The sequence below is a fragment of the Psammomys obesus genome, unplaced genomic scaffold, assembly GCF_907164565.1.
Source record: "Psammomys obesus unplaced genomic scaffold, mPsaObe1.curated_primary_1811, whole genome shotgun sequence".
NCBI classification, from domain to species: Eukaryota; Metazoa; Chordata; class Mammalia; order Rodentia; family Muridae; genus Psammomys; species Psammomys obesus.
This window is the reverse complement of record NW_026590809.1, coordinates 758,887-778,181: the sequence shown is the minus strand read 5'-3', so window position 1 is coordinate 778,181 and position 19,295 is coordinate 758,887. Positions and strand designations below refer to the sequence as shown.

The window sequence follows — 19,295 nt, the reverse complement described above, 5'->3', positions numbered from 1 at the left end:
AAAAGAAAATTTTCTGTGTCCTGACTGTTCCCTTGTGTTCACAGCTGGTATCTGTATGTGTACCTATGTGCAGGTACACTTCCTCTTTTTCCTCGTTTCTTTTATGCTGGCTATCTGAACTTTAAATCTTGCATTTCACATTCAGCTTCTCATTGCATTTGGGTGGCCTCCAAGTGTACTGGCCTCTTCAGCTATCACATAATGGCTTAAAAATGAAAAGACAAGAATTCAGTTGAAACACACTTAGATGAGACTCCAGCTGTCTGGAACACTCACATTTCATCATCAGCCAAAGGAGGATAATTAACACACATATACTTTGTACTTCAAAGTACATTCGCCCACCATCTCTCTAGGGAAAGGAAGTTACTATTTCCACTGTCAGTTTCTATGACAAAAGTTGACACACTCCATGCATGAAAGCTAGAACTACAGGTAGGATAATGACTGTTGTGCACTCAGAGATTCTCAGAGAATTATATTTCTGCAGGGTTCTAATAAGCCCCCTAATCTTTCCAGTTACATTTGATTGTGAATTCTATTATTTGAACCAATTTCCAACTTTTTCTATTCAGTAACTTTTCTTTCTCCATCTTATGTATATTCCATCAGATCTGTACTAACTTTAATTACTGTTTCATGTGATTATCAATTCTCTGATAATTTTTCCAAAAATAATCCCCTTTCTTTTTTGGAATATCCTTATAACATGAGTTTCTTTTAAAAAAATCACCATCAAGATAAGAATTTTTATCTTACAGTAAGGAATAGGTTCACACTAATTATCTTAATTTTTAAAATATACATTTAGAATATAAATATCTGGGTTTGACCTAGATTAATCCCTGGGTCTTCAATGGTTCAGTTTTATTAAATATTATATCCAATAAACAGAACATCTGTTAAAGGTAACTTAAAATTAATTTCAACTCTTAATTTACAATCAAAGCAGGGATGTTAGGGGGATGGCTTAGCCTTTGTTGCTTTCCAGAGGATCTGAGTTCAGCCTGCAATGCCCACATGTTCCTTCAAAAACATCTGAAATTCAAGTTACAGGAAAATCCATCGCTATCTTCTTCAGGCACCACCCATGTCCACAGTGCACAGAACACATGCACGAAAACTCCACATGTACATAAAAGAAAAATAAATACTGAGTAAAATGCAAAGAAGGCACTGAAAGTAGCTTAGTATTCGACCTCTTATGGAACAGTAATGGCCTGCACTATTTGATATGAGTAGTCAATCTTCTAAATAGTAGCTCTTTAATTACTGTGAATCTTCAAACCACAAAGGTGAGACTTTTTGTTCAATTCATCTTTGTGTTCAATTTATATAAACATTTTTCCTCCCAGTTTGCATCACAAAACATCAGAAAAAAGTGGAAACTGCCTCGGGAAAGCAGTATGGTAGAACTAAAGTTTATCTTTATTAGGTAGGTCAAGATAGGTCAAAAGAGAACAGTCTGTGACACTAATTAATTAATACTTGGTGCTGTCATTGATAGACAGGGAATATCAGTGTCTAAGCTTGCCAAATAAGAGGCCAGTTGAAGTTGAAAGTGCTTTAGAAGAGGAATAAAATGTTACTTTTATGATCTTATTTTTTCAGTGTTTTTCTTTTTATTTTGGAGACTTTTGGTTGGGGATCTCCTCCTGTCTGGAAACTGGAGGCATGTGGAAGTCTCAGAATTCATGCCCCGGTAGATGGGGATGGCTTGACACAATAACTTGAATGTGCATCTCCTAGTTTATATTAGATTTATCTTTCTAGAGATAATAAGGAAGACTGCATGGAATAAAGTTCAAAGAAAATAACTAAGATAGGAGTTATATAGTCATTTACAACCTGAGGTCAGGTGCCATTATTTCTGTCTTGCTCATTAGTCAAGACAGTCATAATTACACCTGAATTAAGACGAGAGGACATAGACTACAGTTATTTGTAATACCCAGAAGCTGAGAACAACCCAGATGTCCCTCAACAGAAGAATGGATACAGAAATTGTGGTACATTTACACAATGGAATATTACTCAGCAATGAAAAACAAGGAAATCATGAAATTTGCAGGTAAATGGTGGGATCTGGAAAAGATCTTCCTGAGTGAGCTATCCCAGAAGCAGAAAGACGCACATGGTATATACTCACTCATATAGACATATAATATAGGATAAACCTACTAAAATCTGTACACCTAAAGAAACTAATCAAGAGGGAGGACTCTTGCTAAAATGTTCAATTCCTATCCAGAAATGCAAAGAGGATGGACATCAGAAGAAGGAGAAAAGAAGGAACAAGTCAGGAGCCTGACACAGAGGACTTCTGAAAGGACTTCTGCCCTGCAGACTATCAATGTAGATGCTGAGACTTATGGGCAACCTTTGGGCAGAGCACAGGGAATCTTAGGAAAGAAGTGGGAAACAGAAAGATCTAGAGAGGACAGGAACTCCACAAGGAGAGCAACAGAACCAAAAAAATCTGAGCACAAGGGTCTTTCCTGAGACTGATACTCCAACCAAGGACCATGCATGGAGATAATCTAAGACCCCTGCAGAGATGTAGCCCATGGCAGTTCAGTATCCAAGTGGGTTCCATTGTAATAGGAACAGGGACTGTCTCTGACATGAACTGATTGGCCTGCTCTTTAATTATCTCCCCCTGAGGGGGAAGCAGCATTACCAAGCCACAGAAGAAGACAATGCAGCCACTCCTGATGAGACCTAATTGACTAGGATCAGAAGGAAGGGAAAGAAGACCTTCCCTATCAGTGGACTTGGGGAGGGGCATGCATGCAGAGGGTGGAGGAAGGGAGGGATTGGGATGAGAGGAGGGAGGGAACCACAGGGGGATACAAAGTAAATAAAGTGTAATTAATAAAGAATTTTTAAAAAAACAACAAAAAAAAGAAGAGCCTGCCATAGAATAAGGGAACACTGTATTAGAAACACCACCACAGGTTTGGCTTTTTAGCTGCTCTCCAGAAATAATCTTAATTATCTTTTCCATACTGTAATAACAGTTCACATTAATAAAGTTGGCTGGTTAGCATTAAAAACACATACATCACCATTCATTTACCTTAAATGTCATTGGTGGCAAGGGACAGAAACCCTGACTCAAACTGTTTTGAACAATAAAGTATATTCATTGATTAATGACCCCAAATTCTAGCAGGAAGGCCAGTTTCAAGAGAGGGCTGTTTCAGTGGCTTGGATGAGTGAAAGCAACTTAACCTCTGTGTTCCTCTTAGTGTGTTGATAGTATTATTCATCTAGTCTCCTCATGACTAAAGATGTCTGTTACCTCAAAACATTCCCTAGCAGTGTAATGTAATCTGACCATGAAATAGTGAAGTTACTCCCAGAGCTCCTGAGGCTTGGAGCTGAGCTAACCCACTGAGAAGCGTGAACCACTCCTGTTCATCATGAGCACTCTGCCTTTGACTCCGGTCATTGTTCTGTTTAGAATACTTGCTGTTGAAGGGACATCACTTGGTGAGCCACAGACTATAAGCAGAATGTGTAGCTCCTTGCCCGGCCTATTCTCTTCCATGGGGGAGGCAGACAGGAGCCCACTAATGTGTGAATGTGCTGATAGATGTACCCATATGTGTGTGAGGGAGATGCTTGTTGTCCTGGATAGATTGTGTTTAGTTCTGATGAAACTGCCTTTCCCAAGAGCAAACAGCTATGTTTCTCTGTTTCTACAGTTGACACAGGGTTGAACAATGAAGGCCACTCTGCCACAGCTTTTATTAATTGTATTCTCTCTAGCTTGATGAAGCATGGCAGAGCTGCTCTGCTCATTTTACAGTTGAGGAGATATGGGCACAGAGCCAAACAACTCACCCTCAACCACATATCAAGCAGGGGTGGAAGTTGCATTGAAAGTCGTTTTTCTGGAATCATGGCTTTGTTTCAAGAGACAAGAGTTCTAAATAAAAATGTTTAAAAAATTACAAATAAAAAAGATTTAGGAATTGGGAGTCAATAACCCAGTATAAAAAAACTTTTGTAAAAAGCACGTATTCACAGATAAAATAAAGGTCCCTCTTCTTTTTTCTTTTTTAAAATTGATTTATTATTTATTACAATTTATTCATTTTGTATCCCAGCTGTAGCCCACTCCCTCATCTCCTCCCAGTTTCTCCCCCTATACAACCCTGCTAGTCCACTGCCTGAGTGAGTTATTCTGTAGCAGAAAGACACACATAGTATATACTCACTTATAAGTTGATACTAAGGGGGTGGGAGGGTGAGATCGGGAGGGGAGGAGGGAGGAGCTTGTGGAGGAATACAAAGTGAATAAAGTGTAATTAATAAAAAATAGGTTGATTTTAGCCATATAATATAGGATAAACATTCTAAAGTCTGTAGTCCTAAATAAGCTAACCAACAAGGAGGACCCTAGGGAAGAGGCTTAATCAACATTCAGAAGGGCAAACCTCTTATGTCAACATTCAGACATAAGAGGTAGGAGAAGACAGGGAACAGGAAAGGAGCCTCTGAAAGATTCTACCCAGCAGGATAAAGGACCCTTTTCTGACCTCTCCGTCTGGCTTTTCTACACATAAGTTTTTTTCCCTTTAAGAAAAGCAACATCTTGATTTTTATTATTTTATATTTTCACATACATTTTTTAATATATACCTATATAGTTTTATACAGTTAAACCATATTATTGTGTCATTTTTTCTTGCTTAATATTACGTTTCTAATATCCATTCTAATATGTGTGGCATTTTTAAAATTTTGTTTTTGTAACAGCATACCAAATTAACACTGAAAAGTTTGCCCATCCTCTTTATCAACAGTTTATCTTTTTATTATTTAATGTCATAAACAATAATTCAATTAGCATTTTGCATCTTTCCTTTCCAATTGCTTTCTAAAACTCAATTTGAAAACTAGTAAAAGAATACACAGATGAAGTTTTCTCAGAGGTTTAATTGAACTGTCTAATTTTGGTGTTAGACTATTGCATGAGCACATGGCCAAAACAAGATCTATTGACTTTATAGGTATTTCTAGAAGCATGGTGTAAATTTAAGGCAACCCCGTGTTTCTTGGTGATTATGAATTTAGTTGATATATCTAAAGTTACTGTTACATCTTGAAACCTCACAAATCAATAAAATAGTCATTTCTAGTGAGAACCCTTTCTCAAAATAGATCTGATTTTATGCCCTCCATGAATTTTCATCAGGCTTAAAAATTGACACCAGCTATTTGGTTCACAAGTAGGAGACTTATAGTCTGTTTTCAAAAGACTATTTATTTCCAACCATCTCTATTTCCCCTCCAACTTATTTTGTATCCTACACTTCTTCTCAAATTCAAGACTTTTCCTTCTTTATTCATTATAGTGAAACATATATACACACACATGCACACACACACACACACACACACACACTACTGAGTCATTTGGTGCTGTTCCTATGTACATGAGTTTCAGAACTGGAAATCTGGGATTGGATAATCTGTGGCAGGACTGTTCCCCAGAGAAAACTGAATCTTCCTCTCTCAGGAGACATTGGTTGCCTGTAGCTCCTCATCTAGGGACAAGGCCTTGTGAGTTTCTCCCAACAACTTTGTCATGTCAGTTGATGTGGCTATTATGTTCATCTTGTTGGGGTTACCTCATTTTTGAGATCTCATGAGTGCCTGGGTAGTTTCAGGCTTTAATCATCTTCCACAACCTCTTTTGTGATACTCCTATCATAAGCTCCCATGTCAACAATGAAAAAATACCGTTTTAGTAAACCTAAATACTTTGTTCTGAATAGGCTAGTCTGTTATAAAAATGTCAGAGTTGATTATAAAACCCCAACTAATTATAAAGGTGCAAATAAGATTGGGGTGAATTCTACAGTTCCTAGGAGCTCAGAGACTCATTGTACACTTCCTTTTTGAAAAGGAAAATACTGCTTTTTATGCTAACTGATGTTAGTTTACTTTAACAAAATAACTCAGATAGCAAACATAGAAAAGAAAAGTTTTACTTTGGCTATTTCAGGGGCCTTGATTAATTGGTGTCACTGCTTTGGGCTTGTCAGACTGTCATGGCAGTCATAGATGGTAGAGAAAAATCACATTATGGTCAGGCCAGGAAGCAAAAGAAAGGAAGGAAAAAAGGCTGGAGTCCCAAAGTCTCCTTTGAGAGACCTACCTTGAACCCTAAGCAGCTACAGGGCCCATGTCCTCAAGGTTTTACTCTTCCCAGGACCACCCTTGGAACCACTGTGTGCACGGAACCGCATTTACTATGTGGCTTTGGGAGGGCAATCAACACCCAAATTATAGCATGCATGCTGCCATGAAGCTTCTCCAAGCCAATGCTTTGCAAGGTTTCATACTGGACCTCTTTGTTGGTGTTGTATTCTTTTGCTGGGTTGCAACTAGAATTTTTTAAATAGGTAGAATACAAACATGATGCAACCCATAGTAGGATTAGATGTTATCTCACAAAAGTTTTGTTACAAATCAGATGTGTGGATGTGTGTACGATATGTTACTGACTGGGGTGTCACATTAATAATTTTAATAATTAAAGACTATACACATAAGGAAGAAAATTTAGTAGTTTAATAAACAAATAATAACCACCAGAGGCAAATTATTTAATGTATCTATTACTTCACATAGTTAACACTTTCTTTGTGTTCAAGGAGATAGCAAATATATAATGAAGTATACATTAATTAATTACTTGTGTTCATTTCTGTGTTGCAGCATCAGACTTTATTTTAAATTAAATTAGACATATCATTTTACATTGGTTTAAAAGTGGTTGAAATAGAATTGAATGACCTGGATTCAAAAGAATCTTTGGGACCTTGAAGGTGTGAGTGACCACTGGTTGGTGTTTTCTGCCTGAGGCTCAGACTCTACGTCCCAGAGAGACACTAGGCTCAGGACCACTCAGAACAGAGATGTGGGGCCCTGCACACTCCAGGTGCCACCGCACTGCTGCCTGTGCCCATGTATTCGCTCTATTTGTCCCTTGACCTCAAATGTTTCTAGAGGCCCAGAGTATTTCCTGTACGACACTCTGCACCCTCCTGTTCTAGAACTACCCACTCTTTCCATCAGACCTGACATATTTACTTACTGGTCAGACCCACAGTTCACTTCCTTGTACTTAATATGAGCTTGAAAATCTATTTTTCCCCATTCAATCATAAAGATTTTAAAGGAGGTTCTTACACCATGGATTCTTTCTCTCATGGTTCTATGTCTTTATAAGATTTGTCTATAGGCAAGTCTGTGGTGCACTTTCTTCATATACATTGTCCTAGTTCACTGGGGTGGGGTGCTATCTCTGAGAGGGTGTAGTGGACTATATCAGAGAGAAAGCTCAGCAAATCTAGAAATGAGCCAGCAAACGGTGTTCCTCCAAGGTGTATGCTTTAGTTCCTGCCTCCAGATTCCTGTCGAGTTCCTGCTCTGGTTTCCTGTGATGTAGAAGTATAAGCAAAATAAACTCTTCCCCAAGTTGCTTTTGATTTTGCTGTCTATTCACAGCAAATAGTAGCCTTCAGAGTGCTTGTAAGTCAGACTTTCTCTTTGAGAATCAGCATTAGTTCCACGATGAAAATTTGACTTTTGAAGTTTACATCATTTAGTAAAATCATGTGCATGCATATTTCTCATAGATATTTTAAATCTTTTTTTCTGTGACATAGACTATATAATGGAAGAATATCCATTTTATTCTATACTCAAGATACCTGATGTGAAGTATGATTGTTTTCAGTGAGCATTCCTCTTCCACACCATTTGTGTTTTTTTACGCATGTGCTTGGTACAGAGTTCACTGCGAAACTTCCTCTAGTCTCTGGAGATGCTGTCAGGAACCACTTATATATGCCGTTTTCCTAATGAAGCATCTGAACAAACTTAGAAATTACAAACTCTCATCTCTGTCAAAGCAAAGCTGAGTTAGTTTTGTGACTGAAACAGGGAATGTCTGTTGTGTATCTTCCAGGTAACTGGATATAGTAAGACATGGTCTCTTTTCAGTTCCTGAACATCCTGTTTTTTAGCCTTGGTCAAGGATCGCAGAAATTCCTCATGCCTCAGATAGGGAGCTACCAGTATTTTTTCATACTACACATTACAGATCCAACACGGTTTTTAAAAAGCATTTTTGTCCTCCTCATTGATACATCTCATCAAGTCTCAGGAACATTTGGTTCATAATTGTACATTGCCTTCAGCTTTTGTGTAAAGTGGTGGCCATTTGTCACCCATGTTTTAGTTATTAGAATATAGACATCTGAGCTGCAGCACATTCCTTGTCCCCCTTTAGTTCCATTCTGCCCTTTGCTGTTGCTTTGCTATCCCCTTGCCCTGTCACATCTGGGCTCGTTGACAGCAATGGCTCTTCCTTTTCCTGTAAGGAACACCTGACAATGCCTAGATACAGTTCTCACTGTCAAAATGAAAAGATTGCTTGCTTCTGGTGTCTGGGAGCTCACAGAAGCAGTTAGAAATTCCATAATAGCCAGTAGTTCCCTCCCAAATTAAAAATAAAAATAAATTTAAAAGGGATCTTACATGACCCAAAATGTCAATAGCATCAAGACTGGGGAATCTTTCTGTTAAGAAACTGGCTCTATATTTATAAATTGAACTTTCAGAGTTTGTTCACACATGATGTCCAACTTAATATCTAACCTTGATCCAGGCTAGCGGCTTAGTCACAAGGAGAGATGGTATCTCAACATATCTCTGGCTTATGCTACCTAAATCAAAGCAACAGCATCTTTATGAAAAATGTTTTTCTTCCAGGCTCAATGGCACATACTTGTAATCCCAGCACTTGGGGATGCACAGGCAGGTGGATATCTGTGAGTTCAAGGCCAGCCTGATCAACGAATTGAGTCCAGGATAGCCAAGGCTACACAGAGTACACAGAGAAACCCTGTCTCAAAAGTGTTTCATGGGCAATTTGATATTAACATAGTTACATAGAATAGAGGAACAGGACACTAAAGCACGTGACCAAATAAAGGATAAAGCTGAAGGGATTAATATGATTTTCCTTACCTATGCATTGCTCCACAGGACATTTCTTGTTTTGAAAGTTGCATTTGCAGAAATGATGCAAGAAAACTCCATAGGAAGCTTCATGCTGACACTGTTTCTTGGTTTTCTTCTTTATTTTTCATCATTTAGATATATCACATTTTCAGGAACAAAATGACTTAAAAGGATTGTTGGACAAGCTCCATCAAAATATTCAAGCCAAAAAAAGAAAGAATGTAGAAATCATGTGGCTGGCAGCAACGGTAAGCACTCGTGTCCATCTTTCCCCTGGCATACCATGAGGAAAGTATGGTCAGGGACTTGTGATGCACAGTCTAAGGCCCAAGGTTTGGTTTCTAGTTATCATTTTGCATTATGCACTTGGCAAGGCATCATCCATCTATTTGTTGGTCGTCTTATCAATAGAGATGGTGAAAGATGAACTCAACATGGAAAAATACTCCTTATTGACCCTTACCAACTTTGGGTTTGCCTGCCACTCCAAAGGTCAAAAAGACGCATGTGTAATTCCTTGGTGTTCTGTGCTGTGGACAACTGTCAATGTTCTGTAGCAATCACAATTTTAAACTGCCACCATTGAGACATGTGATTCAAATTGTGTGGTTGCCAGATCCCCCGCTTAAGACTCATGGACATATTGTTCAGTTAATGAGCTTATAAATGTGTTTGTTAATGTAGATGTTGGCGTAGAATTTGTTACTGATTGATTATCATATGGTAACGAGCTGAATTGTGTGTGGTGCTCTCTCACTTAACAATACCCTCAGGGTGGAAAATCTGCCTGTTTTCCTGCCTAGACTTTCACTAGAATTAGGAAGAGAATGATGCCTTTGTTTTTAAGCTTTTGTCTGGCAATTTGAAACAGTTCATATTGAAACTAAGAAGTTTGTTAAAATCTCAGATAGCAGGAACTTTCATTGGGAAAACATCCTTTCTCCAGTAAAGGCACCCAGGAGATGTCTGTAATGAGGGTCTTATTTATGGTGTTGCCTGTGTCACTCCTACAATTTGTAATTCAGGTCCATTAGTCTCGCAGCACACGTTATTTATTTTTCATCAAAAGCATTTAAATGAGCGTTACTACTCTTACCAATGTTATGTAGTCTCTTCTGGATAAAAAGAAAGGGATAATTTACCATGAAACCACATAAAATAATCAACCAAGAACAAGGCAGAGGAGAGCTCCTGTCATGCATCCTGAATGTGCTGGAAAAGAACATCAAAGGTAACAGAACCGGTAAATGCTGCTCTTAGATGGGCCATGCTTGCATCATGCTCCTTACAGAATTCTGTGTCTTCAGAAACAACCGTGGTTATTAGTTGGCAAAAATTTTGCTGATGTAAGCCTTATGCTATGTTGCATATTTCACTGAAAACATTACAGTATTTAGGAAGTCTGATAGTTTGCAAGGCCCTCCAACATCTGGTGGCCATATGAATATGACATTGTATACATGAGGTAAAATCATCTAAAAAGATAAACCAAAAGGTAGCTACATGACACATGAGTGGATATCTTTTTTTAGTATATGAATTTTCCATTTGACTATATAAACATTCCTCATCAACCCTGCATATTTCTAAAATGTTCTTCTGATATGTGCACCAATCACATAAAGTTCTTATATAGTATACAGCTGATTGTGTAATCCCCAACATTACTCTAAGTTGAAAGCTTAGTTTCAATATCAGTTTTTGAAACAGAACAACTTAATAATACTCTTTCAATGAAGAAACATGGAATTCTTCTGACATTACCAAAAGGCTTTTTTATTTTTATTTCCTCTTTTCTTTTCCTTATATCTGTCTACTGAAATACTGTCTTTGTCAATGTTTCACCGTCTAATTAAAACACATAAGTTGTTTCATTTTTTCTTGATTTAATTTAAATAATAAGAAAAATTTCAAAAACCAAATGCTATCTGCATATGTACATACAAGTAAGCTTGTATCATTCAAAAGAGAGACAGAAATCAAGACTTCTCTTGCTTATCATGGAGAAACATCCTACCTGCATTTGATTTTTAAATGCACAGCACCTCAAGAAGGAGAGGCATATGTGAAAATAGCAATGTATTTTAAAGAATATTAGTTATTTTAAAAATTATATCTCAAAAGTACCCATTAAGGTATATTTTATGACTGTGAATACAGGCAGCTTTTAAAAATGTAAAATATTATTTATCTGAAAGAACTAACATTTTCTAAGAAAGAAGAATTATATAGTAAAACCATACTCTCATTTTTCTGTAGCTACATTTATTGGGAATAGAAGGAATGAAAATCTGAATTACTAGGGCCATATAAATCTTAATTTAAGTACCAGAACCACAATTAAAATACAGTGAAAAATTTTCATAATAAAAACTGTTTTAATGTTTCTTCTCCAAGCAGACACTTTTAAGGCCTCGTTGATTACAGATAATAAAGTAGATGGTTATTGTCACATTAATTTTATCTTAAATGCACATTTATTAGCATTGCTGATGCTGCAGTTAATTATTGGTATCTTGCCTCAGAAACCCATCAAGGCTAGAAGAGAGGGGAGCAGAGGTCTGCATGGTAAAAGTAAGAGAATGAGAAAACGGGTGTTCCTGAGTGGAAGGCTCTTTCTGTCTTCTAACAACAATATTCACAGAAGAACAGCAGACACACAAAAGTGAAAGCTGTGTGTTTGGTCTTACGTAGACTTGTTTGCACCCTCTCCCTGCTCTGTTGTGCACAGGTCACGTAGCTTACTGAGCTGCAGCTTCCCACTGTAAAGTGAGGGGAGTTATGGCCTCTACTAGGGTTCATGCTCAGTTCATTATAAGAGCATATGTTTGTGTATGTGCATTTATACACACACTTACACATATATATGCTCTTAAAATATTATAAAATATAATACATAAGAGCATATGTGTGTGTGAGAGAGAGAGTCAATGTGCAATAATTGTGGCTAATTTAATGTTCCCAATATAGCCACATGGTTCCCATATCTGGATATTTTGGGACATAAATTCAAGTCCAGCAAACATTTTTAAAATTTCTTTTTTCACTTTACATCCTGATCACAGGCCCCTCCTCTTCTCTCAGTCCTCCCACACACACTCCTCCTCCTCCATTTTCCCCTCTTCTTCAGAGAAAGGGGATGTCCCTCATGGGTATTAACCCAGCATGGCACATTAAGTCACTGCAGGACTAGGCACATCCTCTCCCACTGAGGCAAGACAAGGCAGCCCATTTAGGTAAACTGGATCCAAAGGCAGGCATCAGAGTCAGAGAGGGCCCCTGCTCTGGCTGCTGGGGAATCCACATGAAGACCAAGCTGCACATCTGCTGTGTATGGGAAAGGGGCATAGGACCATTTCATTTATGATCTTTGGTTTGTAATTCAGTCTTTGTGAGCACCTATGGGTCCTGGTTAGCTGACACTGTAGGTCTTTGTGTAGAGTCCTTGACCCCTCTCTCTCCCTCAGTCATTCCTCCAACTCTTCCATAGGTCTCCCCGAGCTCTGTCTAATGTGAGGCTGTGTGTCTCTGCATCTGTTTCCATCAGCTGCTGGGAGAAGCCTCTCAGAAGAGTCATGTTAGGCTCCCATCCACAAGCATAGCAGAGTAATATTGATAGTGTCAGAGAGTGGTTCTCTCTTATAGAATGGGATTCAAGTAGGGCCAGTCTTTGGTTAGTCATTCCCCCAACCTTGGCTCCATCTTTGTTTGTGCACATCTTGTAGGCAGGACAAATTTTGGGCTGAAGGTTTTGTGGGTGGGTTGGTGTCTTATGCCTACACTGGAAGTCCTTCCTGGCTACTGTGGGTGGCCATTTCAGTCTCCATGTCCCCCAAGTGCTAGGAGTCTCAGCTAGGGTGGCCCCATAAACTTCCTGGGGTCTCCTTTACACCAGGTTTCTGGCAGGTCCCAGAGACGCCCCCCTATCTCTAGCTTCTGTTCTCTCACCTGGCCCTCTCTCCCCAGCTCTCCCTATTTTTAATCTGCACACCTGCTTCCCATCTCATCCCCTCTCCTACCCAGTTATTTCCATCCCCATTTCCTCTGCTACCCAGTTACCTCCCTCCATCCACCTCCAATGGCTACTTTATTTCCCCTTGTGTGTGAGATAGAGGAATCCTCCCTTGAGCCCTCCTTGTTACTTAGCTTCTTTGGGTCTGTGTATTGTAGCATGGTTCTCCTGTACTTTATGGTTAATATACACTTACAAGTGAGTACATATCATCTATGTCTTTCTGAGTCTTGGTTACCTCACTCAGGATGATATTTTTTAGTTTCATCCATCTGCCTGCAAATTGCATGAGGTCTGTTTTTAAAAGCTGTGTAAATGTACCACATTTCCTTTATCCATTCTTTGATTGAGGGACATGTAGGTTGCTTCCAGTTTCTGGCTGTTACAAAGAAAGCTGCTATTTTCAGTAAGTGCTTTTATTTATTTTTATATAATTTGAGGATTTTGTACATCCATATAATGTGGTTTAATAAAAAATACCCCAATTTCCTTCCCTCTAATCCATCTTCTCTACCCATACTGCCAGTTTTCCCTCCCTATCTCATGTTTTCTTATTAAACTCACTGAATCCACTTAGGGCTGCCTATGTGTGAGTGAGTGCAGGGCCCCCTACTGGAGCACAAGTAGGATCTCATATATAGCAACTCTGATGTAAATTGACTCCCTTCCCCAGCAATCATCAATTGCAGTATTTCCCAAGGTAGGGGTGAGACTTCATGATGAGAGGTCTAATAACCCCAAAACCTCCGAAAGACTCCCAGAAGGCCCCAAACTGTTTAGCTAATCTGACTCTATGCTCTGAACATAGAAAAACAGTTTCTGGGGGAAAAAAAAAATGCAGCTCACAGGCAGCCAATCAGCTTAAAGGTCAACACATGGGCTTGCGCTAAGTATAATGATTTAGCAAACCTGAGGAAAAGACCTTTGCAACTCTGAAAAGTTCCTAAATGTTTAGCCAATCCTAACCTCCATACCTCCTGAGTCAACCAATCAATGGTTACCTCACTCCTCCAGGAATGCTCCCTAATTACCTTTAAATTGGGACTGTGTGCGCCCTTCACTGTCCGATTCTAAGGAATGGTGGTCTCAGCACGCTGGTGACTTTCTACAGAATAAACCTTCCTTGCTTTTGCATGCTCCTTGAGTCTGGGGTCTGTCTTCACTGTTTCTCAGACCCTCACAATGAGACCCTCCTGCATCAGTGGTGAGATTTAGGCTGGTTGGTTTTGAAAATAATTGGACTCTGGGTATACGTCCAAGCGTCTAACCTGGGAACTATAGGGCTTACTTCTTTTTTAGCTAGTGCTCCTGAGCTGTAAGTGGCATTTATGCAAATGAGGCAACCTGCATTCCCTCATTAGGATCTTTGAGATCACATATGTTGGTTTTGATAACCCCACGCTTTCCACTCAAAGAGAGAAACAAGTTAAAACTAGCCCTCCAGCTTAGGTCCTGAAATGGAGGATATGTTTACGTTTGATAGGGTTAGACAGAAGAAAACTTGATTCCTTGTTTTCGCTTGGCTCTTGCAGATCTGTCGCAAACTCAATGGTATTCGCTTTACCTGCTGTAAAAGTGCCAAAGACAGGACGTCCATGTCGGTGACGCTTGAACAGTGCTCCATCCTCCGAGATGAGCATCAGCTGCACAAAGACTTTTTCGTCCGCGCATTGGATTGCATGAGAAGGTATCGTTCACACCTGACATTCTTTTCACGTTAAGATCACTTTAACTTTTAAAAGACACACCTAGCTAGAAGACTAAACAATGATGTCACTGTAGTTCCACATTTTAACTTCGAAGCATTCTCCCTATTCATGTGGGACAATAAAAGGAATTCTAGCCATGCTTACATTCAGTAATACGCATGGAAGCCATATTTTATTAGTTCTTCATTTGAGCTAAAGGGTTCTAGCTAAGACACCCCTTAAAAAGTATATTTTCTTGACAGGTCTGAGTATATTCAAAATAAGACCAGGTCAACAGACAAACCAAAACTCTCCAGACTGCAACTATGGTTGGCAATAATTTGCATTGGCGACATTCTCTGTTGAAAAGGCAGAGTTACTCTGATAATTGAGAGAGCTGATATTACAACGTTGCCGACATTTAAAATGCTTTGCCTTGAGTCATGTAATGATTAATTTCCACAGTAATTAATCAGAACTCAAAGGAAGCCATAATGGAAAGAAAAGGTGTCTCATTGAAAATGTCTGTCAGCAAGGGCGCATGTTAATATTAAAGTGACGCTACAGAAATCAGCTTAGGAGAGGTTTCTGGGCTCCACTGAGAGCTGCTTCCTGTTACTTCCTGCCTGTCTTACCATTGGCTGGACTTTATTTCCAGTTTTGAGTCTCCCAGTGGAGGCACAGATGTATGCCTTCATTGCTGCAATGCCTGTGTTTTCCTCTACCTAGTGGCTTCTGGAGTTTTCTGTTTTACATCTTTCCACATCTCCTTGCATTTTCATTGTTCGATAAGAGTTCTGTCATCAGTTTTGATAACCATTTGAGGATGGTTTGGAAGCCTGGCATGAACATCTCAGCCACATAAAATGTGTTTAATTGCTATGAATTTCTTTCAAAAATAATCTTTCAGCACTAGTGGGGAAATGCTGAATGTGAAGGTGTTGCTGTGAATGCCCGCTGTGGAAGACACAGCATGTAGGCCAGGTGTCACAGGACTAGCGCAACTAACTTAACATCAGATATCTAAAGGAGGAAACTGTCTTCTAATTATTCAATATAGGAAGCGAGGACCCCTAAATTAGAAAGCAAATTTTTCAAACAGGCAAACAGAAGACGTGTTTATATGCATGCTGAACCACAAGAATGTGTATCTTTGTATTACATAGGTTTGCTCATAATTGGTGTTGTACATAAAACTTAACTATTCATGATGTGACATTTATGGGAGTTTGTGATTTAGAATTGTTCTTAAAAATTAAACTGCTAGAGATTTAACCTAAATCCAATTATATCTTTTAAATTCCATGTTTCTATTACTCTGATATTATTTTCTTTTTGAAATTCTTCTATACTAACTTTCAAGTTAGTCAATTTTATTCCTTAGTTTTGTATATATTAAGTCATTATTTTAGAGTCTGAGGGTTTCTTTGGAAATGAGTATAGGTATGCACATATATTTTTAAAAAAGACATGTTGATTTTTAAAATAAAAACATGTAATTGCCTGTATTTCTCTCTTTGAGTATTTGGCTTTGTAAGACAAGCTCATAGGTACACAGTTCTGTCATTACAGCACCAAAGGTAAGAGTTCAGGGCTTAGAGCCAGTTGGCCTAAGTTTGAATCTAGTCTTCACCATACATCACTCAGGAACAAGTTCATCTCACTGCTGCTTTGTGCCCCAGGCAAGTTAAGTTAGTCAAAGTCTTGGTGCTCAATGTCCTCATGTGCAAAGCTGACATGGTAATAGGGATCACTTCCTGGAAGTTTCATGAATTAAGGGAGTTGAGGAATACAAAGTGATTTAATGTTTGACCCAGTGTAAGTTACATTTATTAAATAAAAGCTAAACATCAAAGCTTATAATTTTGGTACTCTGATATTAAGTAAAATCAAGCTAAGTTTAGAATTTGTAAGTTTTATGTTTGTATGTTGGGATTTAGGTTTGACTCCAGTATGATATATTAAATCCTATGAGCTTTACACATTTAAAACAATAAGCCGTTAAAAACGATTCATGAATTTACAAATATTATGTTAATTATGAAAATATACTATGTGTCAAAAGAAGCCTGAGAATTCCTTGTGAACATTGTTGATGAATATATATTAATAATTATTGTTTTAATAATAATAGTTAACATTTTTTATTGTTATAATTATTATATACCCTTACCCATAATTGTTTTTTTTTATTGTTATAATTATTATATACCCTATACCCAGAATATAATTATTATATACCCTTTTGGTCTCAAAAGGTTATCTTGAAATTTTCTTCTATTAGACAATTGATCTGATGTCCAGAGTGACATTTCAACACTCAGAAAGTGATAGAGCCAGCCAATTTTAAGTTCCCAATCACATTCACCCTTCGTCCCAAGTGAGATGAACTGAAATTATTTTATTGTGTATTCAACTACTTCACGTTCATAGGTTAAAACAGAAATCACGTTAAAAGTCATGTGCTTCAAAGTTATGTGCAAAGCAAGAGTGCTTTGTCCCATTGTGTAACTCATGAAGAGTCGGATGTAATGGTGGAGTTAGAGTCCTTTATTCCTACACAGTCTATCTTGCTCGCCAATGTATTTAGACACAGTGCAGTGTCTGGTCCAGGATAAAATAGCTATAATATAGGGCTGTGCAGGCGGCAGGGCAGCAGGTGTCCCGCAGGGATGCCTGCTTTTCTCACAGCACTGTGTCAGGAATAAGACCGTCTCAAGCTCGTTGACTTTAATTGATTGCCAGAATCTTGAAATGGTAATTTTTGACCATTGAAATGGTCCAGCTTTTTATCCATGGGGATAAAGTCATTTGCTAACCTCTCTACTCCATTGTCTGTGAAGTCTCACTCGCCAGATATTGACCTTGAAGTGATTATCAAATCCTCCAGACAGTTATAAAATTATTTACATTTGGGTTTGCATGGCTGGTAAGTGCATGGTGCAAGTTAGTTAACAACTTGAGCAGTATCTAGGGGCTACAACACTGAATTTGAGAATATTTAAAGTTTTAATTTACTGTGTGTGTGTGTGGTGTCATGTCTTGGCAGTCAGAGGGAAAATTATCAAATCGGGGTCTCCTCTTCTACCATGTGGGGCCTAGAATTCAGACTTAGGTCTTACGCTAAGCAGGAATACCTTTCCTCCTGAACCATCTCACTGGCCTCATGTTTTAATTTTTATTGTATTTTCTAACTTACTTGACTTCTAATTTTTATTTATCAACAGTTAATTCTTCTTATCTTTGAGTCATTCTGACCCTCTTTGCAGGCCTTTTCAAGTCTGTAAGAGCTATCACAGGCTATTCCCTCACGATACAGTGACCCGCAGATCCCAGCCAATCACACAAGTGCAAGGTGAATGCGATGCCGTGTGATGCTGTCAGTGAGATGGGAGGCCTGTCAGGCCTGGCTCATCAATACACATACAGCTTATTGCATTGTTAACGCATAGTGAGATTCCTGGTCCTTGATCCTGTCACAAACTGGGGTCTGAGTGCTCTACTTTCAGTGCCATGCTCATGATAGGATGAGTTGTTTTTTTTTTTTTTGTTTTTTTTTTTCTTTTTTTGATCAAAGCACTGGATTTTTGACCTTCTCTTTACATGAGCTTTAGCAAGACACCTGAGTGAGTCCTGCTCAGGCAGGATCTCTTAGTGGTGACTGTTTTCCAGGGCAATTATTATCAACCCTCATTCTTACTCACATCAGAAGATACTTAAATAAACAAACCTACAAAAGCAGGAGTCCCAGGAGGCTGGTTGCTGGGATAAAGCCAGAAGTGATAACCACTCAAAGTCAGTCTCAGTTTAACCCGTTTTAATAGGAATCTACTTTACTTAATCAGTTTCTATCATTTCCTGGAGTTTGTGATAGCTTTGGACAGCCAAAATCTTCCTTATCAAAACAGTTTTAAAAAATGTTGGATATATAATTGTCCAGTTGTTTATTGATTCTGTGTTTTGAGGATTTTGTTTTTAAAGAAAAGAGAATAGGAATGACATCTCTATTTTTAATTCTGGAGTTTCCATTGAAAGCCAAAAGCTAACTCATCTTGGTGCATTTTTTTTTTTTTTTTAGAAATCTAAACATACATTTCTTTAATAGATATACAGATCCAATTTTTAAGAACTCAATAAATTTGACTGGATTTAAAAGATCTGTTTTAACATAATGTGTTGGGACATTTAAAGGTCACTACAGTCTCAGAAAAGACCCTGTGCCCAGATATATTTGGTCCTTGTAGAGCTCCTATCCTTTCTATATCATACTAACTTCCCTTCTTTCATATGATTCCCTGCACTCTGCCGAGGGTTTGGTTATGAGTCTTAGTGTCTGCTTTGAAACACTCAACCAAGGACCATCTATGGATATAACCTAGAACTTCTGCTTGGATGTGGCCTGTGGTAGCTCAGTAACCAAGTAGTTTTCCAAAGTAAGGGGAACATGGACTATTTCTAACAGGATCTCAAGGGCAGGCTGTTTGACCCCTCTCCCCCCCAGGGGAGGAGCAGTCTGTTAGGCCACAGAGGAGGACTTTGCAGCCAGC

General features: G+C 38.5%; 1 protein-coding gene across 1 annotated transcript in view; it reads left to right on the top strand.

The window, feature by feature from the left end:
• Positions 1–19,295, top strand: part of Inpp4b (inositol polyphosphate-4-phosphatase type II B) — a 672,431-nt gene that overhangs the window by 634,088 nt on the left and 19,048 nt on the right. The window contains exons 21-22 of the mRNA XM_055609049.1: positions 9,184–9,296; positions 14,593–14,747. Of these exons, the coding sequence (XP_055465024.1) occupies positions 9,184–9,296; positions 14,593–14,747 (268 nt within the window). The remainder of the gene's footprint in view (positions 1–9,183; positions 9,297–14,592; positions 14,748–19,295) is intronic.